At 43.5% G+C, this 19,018-nt stretch overlaps 1 protein-coding gene across 3 annotated transcripts in view; it reads left to right on the top strand.

The window, feature by feature from the left end:
- Window positions 1-19,018, top strand: part of NF2 (neurofibromin 2) — a 100,083-nt gene that overhangs the window by 46,773 nt on the left and 34,292 nt on the right. For 2 of the 3 annotated variants that reach the window (XM_010359414.2, XM_010359409.2), the window contains exons 5-9: window positions 5,574-5,642; window positions 6,511-6,593; window positions 9,436-9,511; window positions 12,683-12,817; window positions 17,093-17,167. In XM_010359414.2, coding sequence (XP_010357716.1) covers window positions 5,574-5,642; window positions 6,511-6,593; window positions 9,436-9,511; window positions 12,683-12,817; window positions 17,093-17,167 — 438 coding nt within the window. The remainder of the gene's footprint in view (window positions 1-5,573; window positions 5,643-6,510; window positions 6,594-9,435; window positions 9,512-12,682; window positions 12,818-17,092; window positions 17,168-19,018) is intronic. The other variant, XM_030914872.1, reaches the window with a different exon arrangement.

Below are 19,018 nucleotides of genomic sequence, written 5' to 3'. Positions count from 1 at the left end.
ATTGGCCAGGCACGGTGGCTCATGCATGTAATCCCAAAGTTTGGGAGGCTGAAGCAGGTGGATCACTTGAGGCCAGGAGCTTGAGACCAGCTTGGCCAACATGGCGAAACCCCATCTCTACTAAAAAATATACAAAAATTAGCCAGGTGTGGTGGCATATGCCTGTAATCCAGCTACTAGGGAGGCTGAGGCACGAGAATCAGTTGAACCCGGGAGGCAGAGGTTGCAGTGAGCTGAGATTGCACCCCTGCCCTCTAGCCTGGGGTGGCAGAGTGAGACTCTGTCTGAAAAATAAAAATAAAAAAGGAGCCACTGGTACAAAAAAAAAAAAAGAAAAAATGAGTAAGACCTTCTATTTGATAGCACAACAGGGTGACTATAATCAATAATAATTGTACACTTAAAAATAACTCCAAGAATGTAATTGGATTGTTTGTAACACAAAGGATAAATGCTTGAGGGGATGGACACCCATTCTCCATGATGTGATTATTTCACATTGCCCGCCTGTATCAAAACATCTCATATACCCCGCAAATATATATATACCTACTATGTACCCACAAAAATTTAAAATTAAAAATTAAATTACAACTTACAAAGGTTAAAAAATGAAATTAGGAGTGATGGCCAGTGGGTACAGGATTTCTTTTTGGGGTAATGGAAATGTTCTGGAATTAGGTAGTGGTGATGGTTGCACAACATTCTGAATATACTAAAAAACACTGAATTGTATACTTAATGTGGTAAATTTATGTATGTAAATTTTGTCTCAATAAAAAATTTAAATAGATACAGCCAGATCATCCTCCAAAAGTGATGTCATGATTTAACTTTCAATAACAATGTGTGAGAATACCTGTTTTTCCACATCCTTTCCAACAGGAGATACTATCAGTCTTTAAAATTTTTGCTAATTGATAGAAAAATATTTTTTTAAATTTGCACTTCCTTGATTGCTATTGGGACTGAACATCTTTTCATAAACTTACTGGCCATTTGTATTTCTTTGTTCTGTGAATCAACCGTTTGTGACTTGCCTACTATTGTATTGTTTGTTTCTTTTCTTCTTCTTTCTTTCTTTCTCTTTCTTTTTTTCTTTCTCTCGCCCGCCTGCGTGCCTGCCTGCCTGCCTCCCTGCCTCCCTCCCTCCCTCCCTCCCTTCCTTCCTTCCTTCTTTCCTTCCTTCCTTCCTTCCCTCCTTCCCTCCCTCCCTCCCTCCCTCTCTCCCTCTCTCCCTCTCTTCCTCTCTCCCTTCTTCCTTCCTTCTTTCCCTCCTTTCCCTCCTTTTCTTTCCTTTTCTTTTCTTTCTTCCTTTCTTCCTTCCCAGGTTCAAGTGATCCTTCTGCCTCAGCTGGGACTATAGGCGTGCACCACCACGCCCAGCTAATTTTTGTATTTTTAGTACAGATGGGGTTTCACCATGTTGGCCAGACTGGTCTGAAGCCCCTGATCTCAGGTGATCCACCCGCTTTAGCCTCCCAAAGTGCTGGGATTACAGGCATGAGCCACTGCACCCAACCTGTTTATCTTTTTCTGATTGATTTGTAGACGCTCCATGTGTTACGGGTTATCAACCTTTTGTCTATTTTACATATCAGACTGGTCAATCTTTTTCTTTTTTTTTTTTTTTTTTTGAGGCGGAGTCTCGCTCTGTCGCCCGGACTGGAGTGCAGTGGCCGGATCTCAGCTCACTGCAAGCTCCGCCTCCCGGGTTTACGCCATTCTCCTGCCTCAGCCTCCCGAGTAGCTGGGACTACAGGCGCCCGCCACCTCGCCCGGCTAGTTTTTTTTTGTATTTTTAGTAGAGACGGGGTTTCACCGTGTTAGCCAGGATGGTCTCGATCTCCTGACCTCGTGATCCGCCCATCTCGGCCTCCCAAAGTGCTGGAATTACAGGCTTGAGCCACCGCGCCCGGGCCTGGTCAATCTTTTTCTTTGTATGTTCTGAGTGACCTTTAAAATGCCTTTACCAACCATTATTATATCCATACTCTGTTATGTTTTCTGGTATTTTTATGGATTTTTGTTTGTAGGTTTAAGAATTTATTGACTGGTGTGTGGGTATAGTAGGTAGGGGGTCTGTCTTTTTTCTATGTATGTAGTAATCTAACCTTTATGTTTTGTGAAATCCTACTCAGAGCATTTTATTTCATTTCTCATAGTTATAGACAGAGGAAATTATTTCATATCTAGATAGAGGCTCCATTTAACCTAAGTATTGGCTCCACAAGTCTTTTAAATGGTAAACTCCTTGAATTTAAATTCAATTAGTTTATGTCAGGAGTAGGTCCAGATTTTCTGGGTCTGAATTTTAATAATTTAGGGGATTGTCTTCAATGCAAGAGTACCAAATTAGGTGCAGGCCTATGAAAGTGCAGAGACCTGAAGTCCAAGCTTCCTTAGCTTCCCAGTAAATTCACCCCAGTTACATTATCAGAATGCATCTGTTACATAAAAGGATGAGGAGCAGCCATCTCCATCCCTGGAGTGGTATGATTTTCTTTTGTATTCACCAGCTACCCTACCACAACTTCAGGATTTTTTTCTTCCCTTGTTGTTTAAAGAGACATTTAAGAGCAGACACATACATCAAGGTGGCTTTAATGTTGGAAGCGGAGTTAGTCCAGTGGAGAAGTTCTTTCAGCAGGGTCTTTGCCACCTCTGCATTGCTCAAATGTGATGTATTTGATCAGTGGACTAGCTGAGAGCTTGGTAGAATAATGGGGATTGTTAATCTTGCATGCCTTTGGAACCTGAATTTACAACTTTAGCTTTGCATATCTGCTTGCTTTTGCATTAGAGCTTGGTCAGCACTGTTGAGAGATTTGCAAATGCAACTAACAGGGCTTTCTTTAGCATCCTACCCTTTCAGAAATCCAGGAGGCAAACAATGATCAATGTTGTCATAAGTAATGCAGAGGATGGCAATAATAATAATACCTGAATTTCACCACGAGCCATGTGCTATGCTAAATGCTTACCTGTGTGTATTGTTTTACTTCATCCTCATCATCCCCTGTAAGGCAGATGCTCTTATGACCCTCACTCTACAGATGAGGAAGTTGAGGCTTAGAGAGAGGATGCCTTACTCAAGCCCTCAGAAGGGGTACTCCAGCACCCCCCACTTCCCTTCAAGATCCTCTAAGGCCAGTACTCTCATCTGACAAATAAGAAGACAGATTTGGAGAGACCTGAGATCTTTTGGACATCAGGTTGTATGTGTCAAGCATAGTTTTATTTATTTTATTTATTTATTATTATTATTTTTTGAGATGAAGTTTTGCTCTTGTTGCCCAGGCTGGAGTGCAATGGCATGATCTTGGCTCACTGCAACCTCCGCCTCCCAGGTTCAAGCGATTCTTCTGCCTCAGCCTCCCGAGTAGCTGGGATTACAGGCATGCACCACCACATCCAGCTAATTTTGTATTTTTAGTAGAGACAGGGTTTCTCCATTTGGTCAGGTTGGTCTCGAACTCTCAACCTCAGGTGATCTGCCTGCTTAGGTCTCCCAAAAGTGCTGGGATTACAGGTGTGAGCCACCACGCCCGGCCAAGCATAGTTTTAAAAACTTTGCTGGTCTTATTTAATTCAATCCCTGTAAGAGTCCTGCAAGATAAATACTATTATTATTCCTGTTTTACAGATGAGAAAGCTGAGACACAAAAATTTCCAAGGTCACATAGCTACTATGTGAAAGATGTAGGATAAAACCTTAGGCAGCCTGCCTCCAGAGCCAGGCTCCTACCCTCACTCTACGGCTGCCTTGCAGGGAGTACTGTTAAAGCTTAGTACAGTTACAACTTACTACATCGCGTCTCTGAGCCTCCCAGAAGCAAAGAGATACCAAGGCCTTTCATTTATAATTTCTAAGTTATTTTTTGTTTTTATAGACAGAGTCTTCCACTGTCACTCAGGCTGGAGTGTAGTGGCACAATCACAGCTCACTGCAGCCTTAATCCCTGGGCTCAAGTGATCCTCCCATTTTGGCCTCCCAAAGTCCTAGGATTACAGGCATGAGCCATGGTGCCCAGCCTATTTTTTTAAATGAAGAAATGCCTAAACCGTGTTACAAAAACTGTGGCATATTTAAAATGTTTAAATTTGACAAACTAGGTCAGGTGCGGTGGCTCACGCCTGTAATCTCAGCACTTTGGGAGGCCGAGGTGGGTAGAACCCCATCTCTACTAAAAGTACAGAAATTAACCCGGCATGGTGGCGTGCGCCTGTAATCCCAGCTACTCAGAAGACTGAGATAGGAGAATCGCTTTAACCTGGGAGGTGGAGGTTGTGGTGAGCTGAGATCGTGCCATTGCACTCCAGCCTGGGTGACAGAGTGAGACTCTGTCTCAAAAAAAAAAAAAAAAAAATCGACAAATTAATTCCCTTAAGATTCAAAAAAACAATGCAATACAATTCTGCTATTTGAAAGATAATTATGAGATTCAAAAGAAATATTAATTCACGGGGCTTTTACAGTTAAGGTGATATGGGAATGAGGCATGATTTAAAGTTAATGATGAATTCTTCTTTCACTCCTGTGTCTATAGTTTTAGGCCACTTCATTTGGAGAACACACCAGAAGTCTTAACTTGAGGCTTTTTGAGAATGAAAGAACAGAATGAAAGAATTAGATTTGGTGGTATATAGAACCAGCAGCCTTGTGCCTGATCCTTTGTTTTTTCACTGTTGGTGGCTAAAAGAATAAATGTTTATAGAAGATTTTACTGAAGTACTGAGCTTTGTTGTTTTTGATAAAACGAAGAGCCACTGTACGCTGATTTATAAGAGATAGGCTTTGATTTTATATTCTACTGTATGTTTCAGTTAGTTTCTTTTTAAACATTCTTTAACTTTTGATTATTTCCTGATCAGACTTGAGTTTTCTAGGAAAGAAAGGAGTTTTTTTTTTTTTTAAATCAGAGAATAAATGTCCAAGTCATTGTCCCCAGAGGGATAAATTAAAACGCAGGGCCTATTTCCAACCCCATTAGTGACTTCTCTGTAGCTTTAGGAAGATCAATTAACCTTTTACTCACTTCTTTGTCTGTACAATAGGAATGGCAGTGTTGTCATCAGATTTTTCCAAAGTATTTTTCAGAGACTTGAGTGAAAGGTATTAAAAATACTGCCTGCATTATTCTTGGATCCCCCTAGTAATGGGCTCCAATTACCAGTCACTTAGAAGAATTTATAGGTAGGACTCTTATCATATGTTGCTAATCACAACTTTCACAGTTATGATTTGGTGTTTTAATTGAAAAGCTACTGTTTTGGAAGTGACTGCTTTCTTTGAGGGTTAGAAAACATGCCCACATTTCCATACAAATGTCACATTCTTATTAGCACATCACCCATCTATCTTTTACAGGATTATGCAACTCTGTTCATAGATATAATCAGCTTTGTATTTTCATTCAAGGATAACAAACTAGCAAGGTTGAAATCTTGACTTGTCATCGGAATTGAATTGCTCCCTGGAGCTGGGAGGGAATGAGATTGGTCCAGCTCTGTTCGGAAATGGCAATTGTCTTTAGAATCTCAATCGCCTGCTCTCCCTTTCTTCTTTCCAGTATGGCGACTACGACCCCAGTGTTCACAAGCGGGGATTTTTGGCCCAAGAGGAGTTGCTTCCAAAAAGGGTAAGAGATTAAATACCCTTTTCGGGAAGACATAGCAGATATGTGGTCTAGAAGAAAGCTAACCAAAGGACTTGAAGGAATATTGGAAGTACATAGCAATTTAATTTTAATAAATATTTTGTAATCTCCAATGAAGAATGTGGGATCTCATGTTAAGAATATTAAAAAGCAAAGGTTTGTGGAGTTAGTTTGGGGTCACCAGGAGTAACATGGCCTGTAAATGTATTTTCTAGCATGGTTGTTTTTTTAAATGCAGTTGAGCATCATTGATTCCCAAAGAGGAGGCTGGAGCAGAGTGTATTCAGCTCAGGGAATTGAGCTGTTTGCAGTGGCAAGAGGTGGATAGAGGAGATGAGGTAGGGGTGGGCATTGTGGTTTTTAATCCTCAGCGTTGTTCATCTTATTCATTAGCCACAGACGCAGGCCTGCCCTCCCTTTTGCTCCTGCCGATTTTATAGCCCCACTCATCTGTCACTGGGTAATAAAGGCCCTTTCCTCACCTCTCGCTGCCTTTACCTGTCCCTCGATGGCTTCTGAGCACGTGAAGGTCTGAGATGAGTAAACACTGCTTCTGACTGAGCTCCACTGTCAGAGGTGGTCTCTGGGATGTACCACCCAGGCAGGGAACAGGGGCACTGCCAGATGAAGGATGCACCTAGGTCTGAGTTATCATGCAGCTTTCTGAGTTGCTCCTCCAATAAAATGGTGCCTTATTTACACGCCCTCTTTGTGTGTGACTGTCTCCCTGGGTGTAGCTTTTTAAAAATAGCTTTACTGTTTTGTAAAACTGATGCATAATTATAAAAGTGGCAAAAATACCAAATTTACTTCATGTGTAGGTTTTTTATTTTGCTCTATTTTTTGGTAGGTAATAAATCTGTATCAGATGACTCCGGAAATGTGGGAGGAGAGAATTACTGCCTGGTACGCAGAGCACCGAGGCCGAGCCAGGTGAGGCCCATTCATTGTTGGTTTACATTCCTTTATGGGCTTTTTTATTTTCATTTTTTGCCTTAAAGAACTGCAAAACTAGGGCATGCTTGTTGAACAAAATGCAGTACTGAAGTCTATAAAAGAAAAAGGGAGAGCTGGGAGTAACCTTGGTCTTCAGTTTTGTGTGTGTCCTTTTCTAGTACGTGTGACATAAAGTAGGTATGTGTACTGCCTGTCAGGATATATAGACCTGTACTCATGGGTAATTAAGTTTACTTTTTTTTTTTTTTGAGACGGAATTTCACTCTTGTTGCCTAGGCTGGAATGCAATGACGTAATATCGGCTCACCGCAACCTCCACCTCCTGGATTCAAGCGATTCTCCTGCCTCAGCCTCCCAAGTAGCTGAGATTACAGGCATGAGCCACCATGCCTGGCTAATTTTGTATTTTTAGTAGAGACAGGGTTCTCTATGTTGGTCAGGCTGGTCTCGAACTCCTGACCTCAGGTGATCTGCCCACCTTCACCTCCCAAAGTGCTGGGATTACAGGCATGAGCCACTGCGCCTGGCCCGGTAATTAAGTTTAATTTGAAGATTTTTTTTTTTTTTAGAGACAGAGTCTTGCTCTGTTGTCCAGGCTGAAATGCAGCAGCGCCATCTCAGCTCACTGCAGCCTTAACCTCCTGGGTTCAAGCAAGCCTTCTGCCTCAGCACCCCCAGTAACTGGCACTACAGGCACATGCCACCATGCCCCGCTAACTTTTCTGTTTTTAGTAGAGATGGGGTTTCACCATGTTTCCCAGGCTGGTCTTGAACTCCTGGGCTCAAAGCAATTCGCCCACCTCGGCCTCCCAAAGTGCTGGGATTAGAGGTGTGAGCTGAGCCACTGTGCCCACCCTTAATTTTAAGAATTCTGTTGTATGGCTATCCTATTGCTTTTGCATCCATCCCTTTATTGATGGCATTTGAGTGTCTGTAGGTTTTTCACTTTTACAGAAATTTCTGCAGTGCACAATCTTTTATTTTTATACAATTGTATGAGTAGTTCTAAGGATATATTCTTTAAAACAAGAATTGTTGGGTCAAAGGATGTGAGCATTTTGCATTTTGACAGGTACCACCAAATTGTTCTCCAAAAAGGCTGTACCTGTTTATACATGCCTGTCGACAAGTGTTATGAGAGTGTCCCACCCCCCACCCCAGTCTATCCTCAACATTTGTTTTTATCAATCTAATTTTTGTCATCTAAAAAGTGAAAACTTTTATCTCATGTTAGAATTGCCATTCCCTTGATTAGGAATTGATCATGTTTTCATTAGCCTTTAACATTTTTTTCTCTTCTTCAAATCAGTTTCCTAACACTTTTTTTTTTAAACTTAAGTGCAACATGCATATGGAAAAGTAGACAAATTATAAGTATACAACTTGATCAATTATCATAAGGTGAAAACACCATGTAACACCAGAGGAAGAAATAACCTATGTCTTCCCACCCCCAATTCCCCTTTCTTCCTCCCCAAAGGCAACCAGTCTCCTGATTTTTTTTTTTTTTTTTTTTTTTTTTGAGGCGGAGTCTCGCTCTGTCGCCCGGACTGGAGTGCAGTGGCCAGATCTCAGCTCACTGCAAGCTCCGCCTCCCGGGTTTACGCCATTCTCCTGCCTCAGCCTCCCGAGTAGCTGGGACTACAGGCGCCCGCCACCTCGCCCGGCTAGTTTTTGTATTTTTAGTAGAGACGGGGTTTCACGGTGTTAGCCAGGATGGTCTCGATCGCCTGACCTCGTGATCCGCCCGTCTCGGCCTCCCAAAGTGCTGGGATTACAGGCTTGAGCCACCGCGCCCGGCCGGTTCAGTCTCCTGATTTTTAATTCCAGATTGGTGTTGCCCATTTTAAACTTTGTATTCTGTTTTTTGTGCCTCCTTTTACTCAGCAGCATATCGTCAGATATGGGTTTGTGGCATGTGGCAATCTTTTTTTCATTTTCATTGCTGTATAGACTTCCACTGTATTAGTATACTACAAATTATTTATTCATTCTACTGATGATGGATATTTAGGTTGTTGGGTTGTCTCCTGTTTTTTGCTATTACAATAGTGTCAATTTCCCAAAGTAATTGTACCAATTCACATCAACGTGTCTGATTTCTGATTTCTCCACCTGTTCACCAACACTTGGCATTCTCTCAGGATGGGTTTTTAATATTCACTTGAGAGCATTTGGAGATTGGAGAGAGAAGGAAGAGGACAAGGTCATAGGAAGACTTGAGTTAAAATATTTCAGTATGATACCTGTTTGGGAGTTTTCTGCAAGTTATTGCTACTTCAAGAGCTTACTTTAAATTATAACTTAGATGAAGGTGATCTGACTTGGGTTTTACAACCCAGATAGCTCTTGCCCTAACCTCCAACAATACTCAGGAAGCTTGCAGAAAGAGAGCTGTTTCACTTCCAAAACCTTTCAGGTAAAGAAAGTACACAAAGGAAAAGCAAGAACTTAAATAAAATTCGAACACCCAAATCTGTTTGAGGGTGAAAGATAACATACCGCACACTCTTCTTGAATTACTTGAGACGAGTTTACTGTTTACCAAGGGCAAGGTGGGAAACCAAGGCCAAGAAACACCGTGATGAGTCTGTTCTCTGACTCTCTTTTGATGGGGATGGGAAATTCTGCTCGACCTCAGTGTGTTTAATAGACTCAGGGCTGGGCAGAGCTTTGCTGGTATCTGCTGTGGCTTTTGTCTTCTGGCAGCGACGTGGCTCTAGAGGAATGGCAGGGCCAGAATGCCTGGTTTGGTGCCCACCCGCTCTCCACCCATCTCACTTAGCTCCGATGACAGTGTCTTCCATTCTCCCCACAGGGATGAAGCCGAAATGGAGTATCTGAAGATAGCTCAGGACCTGGAGATGTATGGTGTGAACTACTTTGCAATCCGGGTGTGTTGAAATCTCTCTGAGCTCCTTGTGTAGTAGAATGAGGGCCAGACTGCTAAAATGGTTACTTCTTCATTCCAAGGTGATAGATTCTTTCATGGTTCTATGGTAAAGAAGAAAAGAGGAAGGAAAGATAGGTCTTAGTGCCTAACTTTCTATTTTTGGATTTCAATTAGATCATAGGTAATTAAGTGTCACTTGAGCCTTGGGGGACTTGGACCTGGTTCTGCTCTCAGCAGAAACCTGTTTGAATGCTCTGAGTGTAAGATTTGATTATTTCTGGCTCTGTGAGATCTCAGTCCACAGGGAACACCGGTAAGTACTTTCCCCCTCCACCACGCAACAACCCCTGCACCCCCACCTCGGCCCCAGGCACTAGGAGAGTAGATCTGCCTTTATAGATTACTGATTTGTTTGGGATTCTCACTATGAGGCTAATTGGTTTTCTATTCAAACCATTAATAGTCTGCTGTCTGCTGGGAACCCACTGCTTCTGCAGGAAGAGGCATTTGTGTGCAGCCCAGATCTGGGCCTTTGGAATGTCTTTCTCCTGTGGGTCAGTATCTGGATGCAGTGTATAAGCAGCTTCTTCCAAAGGGATGCATGCGATTTGCCAAAGCATTTCATTATGGACTCCAAACTGCAGATGAGTAGATGTTAAAACAATCAGGCGGGTCCACCTTTATTTTCATAGTAATGCTTTGCTTTCCCTTATTGGGTTCCTACAGTTGTTGTATTAAATTCAGGTAAATTGAAATACATTTTAAATATTCTAGGATAGCTTTCTACTTAATTTGTATTTTGTAAATATGGATTTGTATGGATTACTCTGCATAAGAAAATAAGGCACACTTAAAGTGCCTAAAAGGTGCTCCATCATAGTACAGGAAGTTCTTTTCTAAAGTTCTATCAGTTTGTATTTGCTAATTGCTTGGTTTCTTTAAGGTCAAACTAATGTAACACATTTCTGTGGTTTTGTCAACTCAACTCCTCTTGCCCCATGTGCTGGCCACCTAGATTCTAGAAAACTAAAGTTTTATAATCCTTAGAAAACAGTTTTTTGGATTTTGAAAATCTTTTTTGTTTTTTAGTGGTGGAGTTTTGCTATATCACCCAGGCCTGCTAGGCTCAAGTGATCCTTCCACCCCAGCCTTCCAAGTAGCTGGGGTGTGTACCACTGTGCCTGGCTGAAAAAGTTTCTTATTAGGGAATATTTCTACATCAGTCAGACTAATGGATACTGTTTTTTGTGTATGTTTCCTATATTGAGCAATAGACAAAGCTACTAGCTATTTTAGTGTCCTTTATGCTAAATTTCCTGAAATCTCACCATTAACTAAGGAAGATGTATGCTTAAAACAGTTTAGGCCAGGCACGGTGGCTCAAGCCTGTAATCCCAGCACTTTGGGAGGCCGAGGCGGGCGGATCACAAGGTCAGGAGATCGAGACCATCCTGGCTAACACGGTGAAACCCCGTCTCTACTAAAAAATACAAAAAAAAAACTAGCTGGGCGAGGTGGCGGGCGCCTGTAGTCCCAGCTACTCGGGAGGCTGAGGCAGGAGAATGGCGTGAACCCGGGAGGCGGAGCTTGCAGTGAGCTGAGATCTGGCCACTGCACTCCAGCTTGGGCGACAGAGTGAGACTCCGTCTCAAAAAAAAAAAAAAAAAAAAAAACAGTTTAAAGGGGGCTGCTTTAGTCCCCACCTCTCTCTGTTGAATCTCTAGAAGTGTTGGCGTCATAATGGTAGGAGGTAGAAGCTTGAATCTTTTTTTAAAAATTTAAACTAAATAGAAACACAATGAAACATCTCATTTTCCAAAATGTACTGCAGATTTAAAAGTACAAAGCCTCACTTCTATTAATGCAGTAGCTTTCTTAGCTTTGCGGACAAGCAGAAGAATCTCTCGTGGTTTGATGATAGCGTCTGACTTTGGGATGTTAGGAGTAAAAAGATTTACGCTGGAGTACTCACTCCTCCATCTGATGTCTGCTGTTAGATTGGTACTTCTCTTCGTGGTCCCAGTACCTTCTCAGTTTACAGATCTGTTTTTCTGTCCTTGAGTCTTGGTTCAATTTCCGTTATCAGCAAGGGGTCAGGAGCTGTAGTATCCTTGTGCAGCCAGTTTCCTTCCACTCTGTCCTTAGCAGGGTCAGTGCTGTGGGAGCCCAGGGCACCCACCGCAGGCTACTCTGATTGCTGGCCAGGACCGTTGTCAGGGGCAGAGCATAGGTACGGTTTTTAGACAGCTTTGTTGATGAATAGAATTCCTTTTGATAATGTGTTTCCCAACATGCAATTATTAAAAATTTCAAACTTACAGGAAAATTGAAAGAATTTTTCAGTGAACATCCATATATATGCACAACCTAGATTCTACAGTTGACATTTTACCAGACTTGCTTTATCACATGAAGACTACATTATATCATAAAATAAGACCATCCAGTCCCAGGCACTGAAAATTTTCTTTCTAGTAATCCAACAATGGTTTCTTTAAATACAAGAAATCATTAAACCTATAGGTTTTTTTGTTTGTTTGTTTGTTTTAAGTCTCTGTCGCCCAGGCTGGAGTGCAGGGGCGCCATCTCGGCTCACTGCAACCTCCACCTCCCAGGTTCATCCAGTTCTCCTACTCAGCCTCCTAAGTAGCTGGGATTACAGGTGCGTGCCACCATGCCCGGCTGATTTTTTTTTTTTTTTTTTTTTTTTTAATTTTTAGTAGAGATGGTGTTTCACCATGCTGGCCAGGCTGGTCTCAAACTCCTGACCTCGTGATCCACCCCCCTCGGCCTCACAAAGTGCTGAGATTACAGGCATGAGTCACTGCTCCCGGCCTAAACCTATGGGCTTTAATTCTAAACCTATGATAGCCTGGTTATTTAACTAGAGGGAACAACACTGACGTTGCTCCTCCTTTAGCCACAGCCAGTGGCAGAAGCCCTCAGTGATTGTTCTGAGGGACCCAGAAGTCACAAGAATGGAACAGTTTTGCTTCTGCCTGCCCCAATTCAGAAAGCTGAAATCTTCTTGCTTTATAAGATAGCTGTGACTTCTGTTGGGACCTGCTGAAACTTGTCACATGGGACAGTGTGTGCCAGATTCTTTGGAAGGTTGAATAAAATTTTGAGCCTCAGCTGGAGCTTACAGTGGCTGTTCTTATTGGATCCACAGAATAAAAAGGGCACAGAGCTGCTGCTTGGAGTGGATGCCCTGGGGCTTCACATCTATGACCCTGAGAACAGACTGACCCCCAAGATCTCCTTCCCGTGGAATGAAATCCGAAACATCTCGTACAGTGACAAGGAGGTAGGACATGTCTGTACTGCAGATGCCACTAGTGGCCCAGGGGTCCAGCAAAAGATCTTTCCCCATCTGCCCCCATCGCTGGAGCCTCCCCAGCCAGGGCATCTCCTTGTTATTTGTAGAATCCTTTAATTCTCAGGCTTTGAGGGTGCGGTTGTTGATTTTCGAAGTATTTACAGAACAGTATTGGCATCAATAACCCCACTATGACTAATAGGAAACTGGGAAGCTCAACTTGCCAGGGAGAACCCCCAAAGAATAGTAAACGAAAACAGTAACATTTTCTCATTACTTGGCTTTCTATTTCTGTCAATAAATTCTCTTTGTATTGTTTTTTTTTTTTTTTCTTTTTTAGAGACAGGATTTCATTATGTATGCCCAGACTGGATTTGAATCCTGGGCTCAAGCAATCCTTCTACCTCAGCCTCCTGAGTAGCTGCTACAGGTGCGCGCCACAGCACCTGGCTTAAATTCTCTTTGAATTTTAAGTGTGGTCTTTATTGAGCTTTCTTTCTGTGTCCAGTGCTTGATACATGTGGCAGAGAAATATATATACACACATATACACATATGGACATATGTGTGTTTTGTGTGCGTCTCTCTCAGTAATGATATAAATAAGTATATTAGGTTAATATACTTACAAGAATTCCAAAATAATTAAGGTTGAATAATTAGACAAATGCTCTTAGAATTCAAATATTTCCATATAGGGTGGTGACTTTTACCAAAAAGGTCCCATAATGTATAATCTTGTGTTTACTCATCCATCCATTCATTCATTCACTCATCCATTCATTCATTCTTCATTCATTTTATTTTATTTTTATTATTTTTTGAGACAGGCTCTCATTCTGTCACCAAGGCTGGAATGCAGTGGCACATGATCAAAGCTCACTGCAGCCTGGACCTCCCTGGGCTCAGGTGATCCTCTCATCTCAGCCTCCCAGGTAGCTGAGACTACAGGCATGTGCCACCACACCTGGCTAATCTTTTGTAGAGATGGGGTTTTGCCACATTGCCCAGGCTGGTCTTGAACTTCTTGGCTTGAGCAATCTTCCCACCTCAGCCTCCCAAAGTGCTAGAATTATAGGTGTGAGCCACCGTGCTCACCTATTCTGCATTAATTTTAAAGGAATCATTGAGCATCTGCTTTGTGTTAGATTTCATGGGGGAAACAAAGATGTAGAAAATCCAGTCTTAGCCTTCAAGGAAGTCAAGTAACTACTCACCTGCTATCATAAATAAGTGCCGTGGAAGAGACATGATGACAACGATGTAGTCTTCCATATACAAGCACTTTCACCCTGACCCTCTGAATTTAATCTGTCCAAGAACACTGCTGTAAAGGCAGGGGTTGTGTTGTCATTATCTCTGTGTAACATCAGGAAGCAGAGACACAGAAGGATCCAGTGACCTGTGTCTGAGTGAAGTAGCAGAGGGTAGGAGCTGGAGTTGCTGATGCCACAGCCCCTGCCTTTCAGGGAGGCCCAGAGGCTGAGCCCTGAGAGCACAGGGGCACCAGGGAGAGGGAGGCTCCACTCAGTGACCTCCTGGTGCCTGCACAGCCAGGACACAGAGTAGAGAGTGAAGAACAGGAACAGCTTTTGTTGCTGCCTGCAGAGCCCCAAACCTGAGCGTATTTCCTATTTTCTCTTTCTTCATGACAACTCAAGGAAGGAAACACAGGCCCCTGGTTTCCAGTATGTGGTTGATAAGACAGACTGAGCCCCTTAATTCAGAACATTCTGACTTTGAAGTTTTTGTAAGTATTTAGCCCAGGAGATAAGCAGATAGGTATTTCTTTTTTAAAATACTTAAATTGAGAGTTCCACATGACATAAAGCTGTATGTGTGCCACCCTATGGTAGTTTTCCATCTCCCAATCTCATAAAGTCTGTGTATTGCCCATCCACACATTTGTGCTCTAAAGACTCTCTAAACACCCATTCTTCAAAGAAGCCAAGGATTGAAGTCTCCCGTAGTATGGCCTGACACAGTAAACTCTAATATGCCCTCTCTGGGGGCCAGGCACCATCATGTTCCATCATGTCAGTAACTCATGCAGTAAGCAGAACCCAAGCTGACTTGACATAAAAGAAGTAGTCTTGGCCGGGCGCGGTGGCTCAAGCCTGTAATCCCAGCACTTTGGGAGGCCGAGACGGGCGGATCACGAGGTCAGGAGATCGAGACCATCCTGGCTAACACAGTGAAACCCCGTCTCTACTAAAAAAATACAAAAAACTAGCCGGGCGTGGTGGCGGGCGCCTGTAGTCCCAGCTACTCGGGAGGCTGAGGCAGGAGAATGGCGTAAACCCGGGAGGCGGAGCTTGCAGTGAGCTGAGATCCGGCCACTGCACTCCAGCCTGGGTGACAGAGCGAGACTCCGTCTCAAAAAAAAAAAAAAAAAAAAAAAAAAGAAGAAAAGAAGTAGTCTTGGTAGTTAGGCATGACAGCCATGGTGTCAAAACAGAAATGTTTATTTTAAGTGATCCGTTGATTCTTTGTGTACGCCCTGGCGTGGTGCAGAGCCTGCAGTTTCCCCACTACTTGTGGTTTCCCACTGACAGCTCCAGGGTTTGACAGCAAAGCCAAAAATAAGCTCACAAAATTCATGAATAGCAGCCTACACAAGAGCAACACTGCTTCGAAGTTAACTTGGCCGAAAGCTAAACAAAGAATCATTTTCTGTCCTCAGTGTACTAACCCCTTCTTGGGCAATAGAACATGTGAAAGAAATATTATCTTCCCAAACATATTTATCTGCTTAGCAAGTGTTTCTTGGGAGTGGATATCCATTTTGTAAGTGCATCTTGGAAATCTAAGATCTATTTGGTCTTATCGGGAGCGGTTGAGAAAGCAGCCATTTGTTCCTTGCAGGCTTTCCTGCTAGTGGTCTAACCCTAGGTTCTCCTACCAAGTCACCACCCTGTCCTTATCATTCATCTTTCTCTCCATTTTGATTTCAGAATCAAGGACTGTTTTCCCTTCTACTATAGTCCATTTTTTCCCCATTTGATTCTTCCTATTAACAGTTTTTATCAAATTATTCCCATGTTCAGAAACCTGTGGTGAGCACAGGTATCCTGTCACATCAAACCTAAACCCTTCTTTTTTTTTTGTTTTTTTTGAGATAGGGATCTACTCTATTGCCCAGTCTGGAGTGCAGTTGTGCAATTACTCCTGACCTCAAGTGATCCTCCCACCTCGGCCTTCCAAAGTGTTAGGATTACAGGTGTGAGCCACCATATCTGGCCACCTCTGACTTTTGTTCTCACTGCGCCCACCTCTTCCTCCCTCCCAGGCTAAGCCTATTATATCATCTTAGTCACCAAAAAGCTAATACCACACACACACACGCACACACACTGCTCATTTCCCCGTCTCTACCTTATTTCTGGTTTTGCTCTGTGCAGAATGCCCCTTCAGCCTGCCTTTTAGCTACCCTGTTGATTCTTCTTCTAAGATCAGCTTCACTCTCTCTTGCTTCTGGTGGATCTACTGTGAACCTCCACGCATTTGTGATTTGCACCACCCAATGAAGCACCAATATATGATGTGATTTCTTGAATAATTGGCTGTTGTTAGCCTAGTTCCAACTAGATGGTGAGCTTCATGAAGGCGGGCCCATGCCCTAGACTACAGTAGCCCTCCAGTGTTGGCCTCAGGGGTGGGCCCTGTTAAGGATGCTTATTTTAGGTTGTCAAGAATCCCTTCCCTGCCGGGCGCGGTGGCTCAAGCCTGTAATCCCAGCACTTTGGGAGGCCGAGATGGGCGGATCACGAGGTCAGGAGATCAAGACCATCCTGGCTAACCTGGTGAAACCCCGTCTCTACTAAAAAAAAAAAAAAAGACAAAAAACTAGCCGGGCGTGGTGGCAGGCGCCTGTAGTCCCAGCTACTCGGGAGGCTGAGGCAGGAGAATGGCGTAAACCCGGGAGGCGGAGCTTGCAGTGAGCTGAGATCCGGCCACTGCACTCCAGCCTGGGTGACAGAGCGAGACTCTGTCTCAAAAAAAAAAAAAAAAAAAAAGAATCCCTTCCCACACTCATGCCTAAGACGGCCTAGAGAGCACACCTTTAGGGTCCTGAACTTCCGCAGCCCGAGACTTGGTGCTCCTAATTCCCCGAGGTTTAATGCCTGGACACTGGGAAGCCAGGACAAGGCATAGCTTCATGCTGGTCTGTGGCCAGTGTGGTTGCTGCATTTGTGGAATTTCCAATTGGTGGTAACATTCCAGGCTGTCGGACTGAAACTGTGTTCTGCTTCATTCTTCCAGTTTACTATTAAACCACTGGATAAGAAAATTGATGTCTTCAAGTTTAACTCCTCAAAACTTCGTGTTAATAAGCTGGTAAGTTGAGATCCTGGTTTTCATTACTGATAATGGTAGCTTTTCTGAGAATTGAATACTTCTTTTTTTTTTTTTTTTTTGGGACGGAGTCTGGCTGTGTCGCCCAGGCTGGAGTGCAGTGGCCGGATCTCAGCTCACTGCAAGCTCCACCTCCTGGGTTCACGCCATTCTCCTGCCTCAGCTTCCCAAGTAGCTGGGACTACAGGCGCCTGCCACCATGCCCGGCTAATTTTTTGTATTTTTAGTAGCAATGGGGTTTCACCGTGTTGGCCAGGATGGTCTCGATCTCCTGACCTCGTGATCCACCCGTCTCGGCCTCCCAAAGTGCTGGGATTACAGGCGTGAGCCACTGCGCCCAGCCTGAATACTTCTTTTTAAAGAATATCAGAGTGACATCTTGTGAAGTGTAGAATGGTATCTCACTTGGCACATACTTTCTCTTTAGCTTAGACTTAAAACTAAATTATATCATGAGGAAGGTTTTTTTTTTGAGACAGAGTCTCGCTCTGTTGCCCAGGCTGGAGTGCAGTGGCAGTGCCATCTCGGCTCACTGCAACCTCCGCCTCCCAGGTTCAAGAGATTCTCCTGCCTCAGCCTCCCGAGAGGATTACAGACATGAGACACCATGCCCAGCTAATATTTGTATTTTCAGTAGAGACAGGGTTTCACCATATTGGTAAGGCTGGTCTTGAACTCCTGACCTCAGGTGACCCATCCAACCTTGGCCTCCCAAAATGCTGGGATTACAGGCATGAGCCATTGCACCCAGTCACTTCTATACTGTTTTAACAGGCTGTTTTGAAAACTTTTGTATCTGCCTCCTGGTGTACATAGGCAATAGTTTCTTTTTTTTTTTTTTTTTTTGAGACGGAGTCTTGCTCTGTCGCCCAGGCTGGAGTCCAGTGGCTAGATGTCAGCTCACTGCAAGCTCCGCCTCCCGGGTTTACGCCATTCTCCTGCCTCAGCCTCCCAAGTAGCTGGGACTATAGGCGCTCGCCACCTCGCCCGGCTAGTTTTTTGTATTTTTAGTAGAGACGGGGTTTCACCATGTTAGCCAGGATGGTCTCGATCTCCTGACCTCGTGATCCGCCCGTCTCGGCCTCCCAAAGTGCTGGGATTACAGGCTTGAGCCACCGCGCCCGGCCGGCAATAGTTTCTTTGGAGTCTTGAGTATACTGGGCTAGGTGGGGTGGCTCATGCCTGTATTCTCAGCACTTGGGGAGGTCAAGGCGGGATAATTGTTTGAGGCCAGGAGTTCGAGACCAGCCTGGGCAGCATAGCAAGACTCTGTCCCCCCAAAAATGAAAATGAATAAAATTTTAAAAAAATAAAAAATAGGGCCAGGCATAGTGGCTCAATGCCTGTAATCCCAGCACTTTGGGAGGCTGAGGCAGGTGGATCACCTGAGGTCGGGAGTTCGAGACCAACCTGATCAACATGGAGAAACCCTGTCTCTACTAAAAATATAAAATTAGTCGGGCGTGGTGGCACATGCCTGTAAATCCCAGCTACTTAGGAGGCTGAGGCAGGAGAATCGCTCGAACCCGGGAGGTGGAGGTTGCGGTGAGCTGAGATCATGCCATTGCACTCCAGCTTGGGCAACAAGAGCAAAACTTCGTCTCAAAAAACATAAATACATAAAAATAAATAAAAAATAGAATTTAGGAGTAGAGGTACAGGGCTCAGTATATGTTCAAATTTCAAAATTGTGACACATTGTTTTCTGAGGAAGGTGAATTGATTTTTACAGAGCCAACAGTAGTGGGTGAAATTTCCTTTTTGCTATCCTTAATACTTGTATTATCAGCCTTTTAAAATTTTTGCCAATCTTGTGCATCTAAAATGGTATCT

The sequence above is a fragment of the Rhinopithecus roxellana genome, chromosome 13 (assembly GCF_007565055.1).
Source record: "Rhinopithecus roxellana isolate Shanxi Qingling chromosome 13, ASM756505v1, whole genome shotgun sequence".
Lineage (NCBI taxonomy): Eukaryota > Metazoa > Chordata > Mammalia > Primates > Cercopithecidae > Rhinopithecus > Rhinopithecus roxellana.
This window is presented reverse-complemented; position numbering and strand designations above follow the sequence as displayed.